The 3,661-nt window shown below is 36.9% G+C and overlaps 1 protein-coding gene across 1 annotated transcript; it reads left to right on the top strand.

Annotated features, from left to right (window-relative positions):
• Nucleotides 1-1,320: 1,320 nt before the first annotated feature.
• LOC102299252 (ladderlectin) lies at nt 1,321-3,402 on the top strand (the record flags this gene model as incomplete). The annotated part of the gene is given in 4 exon segments (XM_005947266.3): nt 1,321-1,430; nt 1,525-1,659; nt 2,490-2,601; nt 2,950-3,402. Coding segments are annotated over 4 exon segments (339 nt in total). The 3' UTR covers nt 3,021-3,402.
• Between the last annotated feature and the right edge of the window lie 259 nt (nt 3,403-3,661).

The raw sequence follows: 3,661 nt of genomic DNA, 5'->3' as shown, positions 1-3,661 counted from the left end.
TTGATGTTTGGACATTGTGTTGAGCTGTTTCTTAAAAGACCTAGGTCACATGTCCAGGACTAGATGATGTTTTAGTGCACTTCACATCAGTTTCAACAGGTCACTTACCAGGTGCTTCTAAGCACTGAGTTGCAAGATTGCTGTGTTTTTATGAACCAGTCATTTGTAATGAGCAAATTAATGTTTTTGATAATAAAGCTTCTATTTATTAAATGCACCTGGGGTTTTTTTTTTCTTTTCTTTTTTTTTATATTTGTTGATTGGATGGTCTATATTGGTCATCACAATCACTTAAACACTGGAATCCAAAGTGTAATTAAACAAATGTAGTCTTAATGGATTAATTACTGGGATGTAGCTAAGAAAGTGAGACAGTCTGATAGGTGAGCTCCATTCACTCATATGAGCAGAGACACTGCACTCTAAATTCATTAAAATATCTCAAATTCTCTAGTTTTAAACATTTTCTTACATTTTCAACAGAAAATATTATTTGCTGCATTAAGGGACTTCATCCTCTATAACCCATTACTCATGTACTGCACCCCCAGGAGAACGTCTGTTAAAAGCAGGAATTTAATGCCAAGATAATAACTGATTAAAACAAGCAAGTCTGGAATTAACTGAAAGAGTATCCTCTTTCACAGCATATTTTATGCATGGATGACATGCCAATACATGACATGGTAAAAATATTTCAGGTAGGAAAGACCACATATTTAAAGTGTCCAGTACACAAAAATAGGATGCCATCCAATTTTCCCCCGATTCTCCACCACCGTCCTGCCCCGCCTTCATCATTGATTGACCTCTAACCATCCAGAGAGCCAGCCTGTCCTGCAGAAGAAAGCACCAAGCCGATCAAGTTTTGAAAGAAAAACAATGTAAAAGCAAGTGTGATGTAATTGGCAGTTCTTTGAGCAACAACTCCCCAGATTAAAATCAAAATTTGCTGTCGTAATTTGTTAATAACTTTCACCTCAAGTGGCCAGTAATGGGACAGAGGCATTAATTCCAGCAGGTCAATGGACATTTTTTATTTTTTTCCACCCAAACTAACCACATTTCTATCATGCTGAACAGAGGAAGAGTACATCAGTTTTCCTGTGTCAGTTTTCATAAATTTGTTTTCATGTATGATGGACAGGTAAGTTTATAGCTAAAAAAGTTAATATTTAACACTTATACACTTATAAATACTGATAAATACTTAGATAAAAACATATTTTTCATGAAAATCCATACTGTAAGAAACAAGGCAATTTTGTTTTTCCAATCAAAGAACATTGAGTTATGCAACTTAATGTTCTTTATCTTCAGGAGAACATCATGTTGTGAAGAGAGCAGCATCTTGTCCAAGCGGATGGACTCAGTATTGGAATCGATGCTTCCTCTACAATCATCATCAAATGACTTGGGCTCAGGCGCAGGTGGTGGGAATTTATCATTCATTCCTTGTGAAATCTTAAATCTTTCTGTTTACGAGGTTGTTTCTATAATCTCTGCTGTTGATCTCCATTGTAGAGATTCTGTGAGTTCATGAATGCAGACCTCCCATGTATACACAGCAGCAAAGAGTATCAGTTCATTCAACACCTCATATCTAGGGCCACTCATGCAAGTGGAGAAACATGGATTGGTGGCTCAGATGGTCAAGAGGTATATCACTTATAATTATACAAGGTCTGACAGTTAAAAGATTAGTCTACCCATTTAATTCAATTTCCTTTTATTTCTATGGTGCACAATCACAACAACAACTGCCTCAAGGTCCTTTATATTGTAGGTAGTGGTTGACTTAGTTGTGCTGTTTTGAGTGTCCTGTATTCCCTGTTTAATTCCTTGGTTAGATTCCCTCTCGAGTCTTGTTTATTTTGTTAGGTTCTCTGTGTATTTTATATTTCCTAACCACTATATGAACTCTTGAGCTTATTCTATATTTATAGTCTTGGTCTTGCCTCTGTGTTTCCTCCCCTGTTAGGTCAGTCTTGTCTCCTTGTGCATCTCTGCTCCCCTAGTTAGTCTGGGTCTCTGTGTACTTCCTGTTTTACTTTGATAGTCTCTGTTGTCAGTGAGTAATGTTCTGTTTTGCTCGCCCCCATCTCGTCTGTATAATTAATGTCAGCCGTGCCTCTCAGCTGTTTCGTCTTTGCCCTGTTCACCTCTTGTATTTGGTGTCTGTGTATTCCCCTCCTCGTTGTGGTGTCATTAACCTGCACAATCTCTTTGTGCTGTGTCTTCTCCCTTCGTGTCCTGAGTATTTCCCAGGGGACTTTCTTAATGTTTAGGTTCCTGTTCTCAGGCTCTAGTCCTGCATTTGAGATTTTGGTTTGTTTTTGTAATGGTTATTTCTATAAAGAGTTTTCCAGCAATACAGCTGGGCCCTAAGTTTAACTCTCTGTCTCTGTGTGCTGCAACTGGGTCCTCCATCTTGCCTGCTGCACAGCCAAAACATGACAGTATTATTGTCTACTTTTTCTCTTTTCTAGGAGAATTACTGGTTTTGTTTGGATGGAACCCATTTCACATATGCGGAATGGTGTCAGGGAGAACCTAACAACTATGACAGAAATGAGCATTGCTTACTGGTGAATTATTCAGGTAAATCTGAGAAATCCCTGAAAGTACAACGTATTAGCACTATAAATACTAGAGGAAAAAAAGAAAACAATACCCACAATTTCTGTAACAATCTTTATGCATTTAATGTGACAAACAGTAATGAGTAACAGAAATGTAAAACAAATTCTGTCATTTACTTTTTGGCAAAGACAGCAGTGCTTCTTTTCTTTTTTTTAAACTCATATTGAATATTTACATAGTTTTTTGATGTAACAGTAAACATGTATGTATCAGGTGTTATTGTTATGTACAACAAAATTATTAGATCAGTAATTATTTCATGATGTGATCATGGTTTCAGTTCATGTGGATTTTGTGTACTTACAGAACGCAATTGTTGGAATGATGGGACATGTTACACCAAACTCCCATTTATTTGTGTCAGGACCATTGGATGATCCCTGGTCTGTCATGAAGGCTTGGCCCACCTGACGACAAAGCAAATGATCTCATTTATCACCAAAAGAATCTGATACTAATTTGATTTACCCCGTTTCTTTTACTGTAATGCTGCATAAGGAATGACGCGACAAGTGACATAAATTGGAGTAGCTCTTTTCACAGGAGCATATTGCATGTGTACTTGAAAGAATGCTTTTAGCAAAACTTTATTTCCCGGAATGAGTTGTTTCTCATCTTTTTCATCATTAAAATCTTAAGAATGGAATCAAACTGGTCTTTGAATTTAAATGCTTCATTCCCATGGATGTACTCTTAAATTTCACATAATCCACACTGTAAAATCTCACTAGTAATCTGAATTAAAAAAATTATGCAAACTCATGGTCTAAAAATTCAGTAAAAGGACTAGATGTTACAATCCCTGACAATGCATTGCTTTAAATGGAGAAAATCTTGAGGGATGGCTGTTATGAGGAAAAGCAGCCCAGAAACTTTACCAGTGGCACACATCGTTGTGTGCCTCAACTTTCTTTCTTTTACCCAAGCTAATCTGCCATTTTTCCTTGGTTAGGTTTAGGGATTAGAGATCTGATCCAAATTGTCATATTAAAATTTGGGACACCTCGTGGACCTTGGA

Source organism: Haplochromis burtoni, unplaced genomic scaffold (assembly GCF_018398535.1).
Source record: "Haplochromis burtoni strain Fernald_Lab_line unplaced genomic scaffold, NCSU_Asbu1 Contig_519, whole genome shotgun sequence".
In the NCBI taxonomy this organism is placed as follows: domain Eukaryota; kingdom Metazoa; phylum Chordata; class Actinopteri; order Cichliformes; family Cichlidae; genus Haplochromis; species Haplochromis burtoni.
This window is presented reverse-complemented; position numbering and strand designations above follow the sequence as displayed.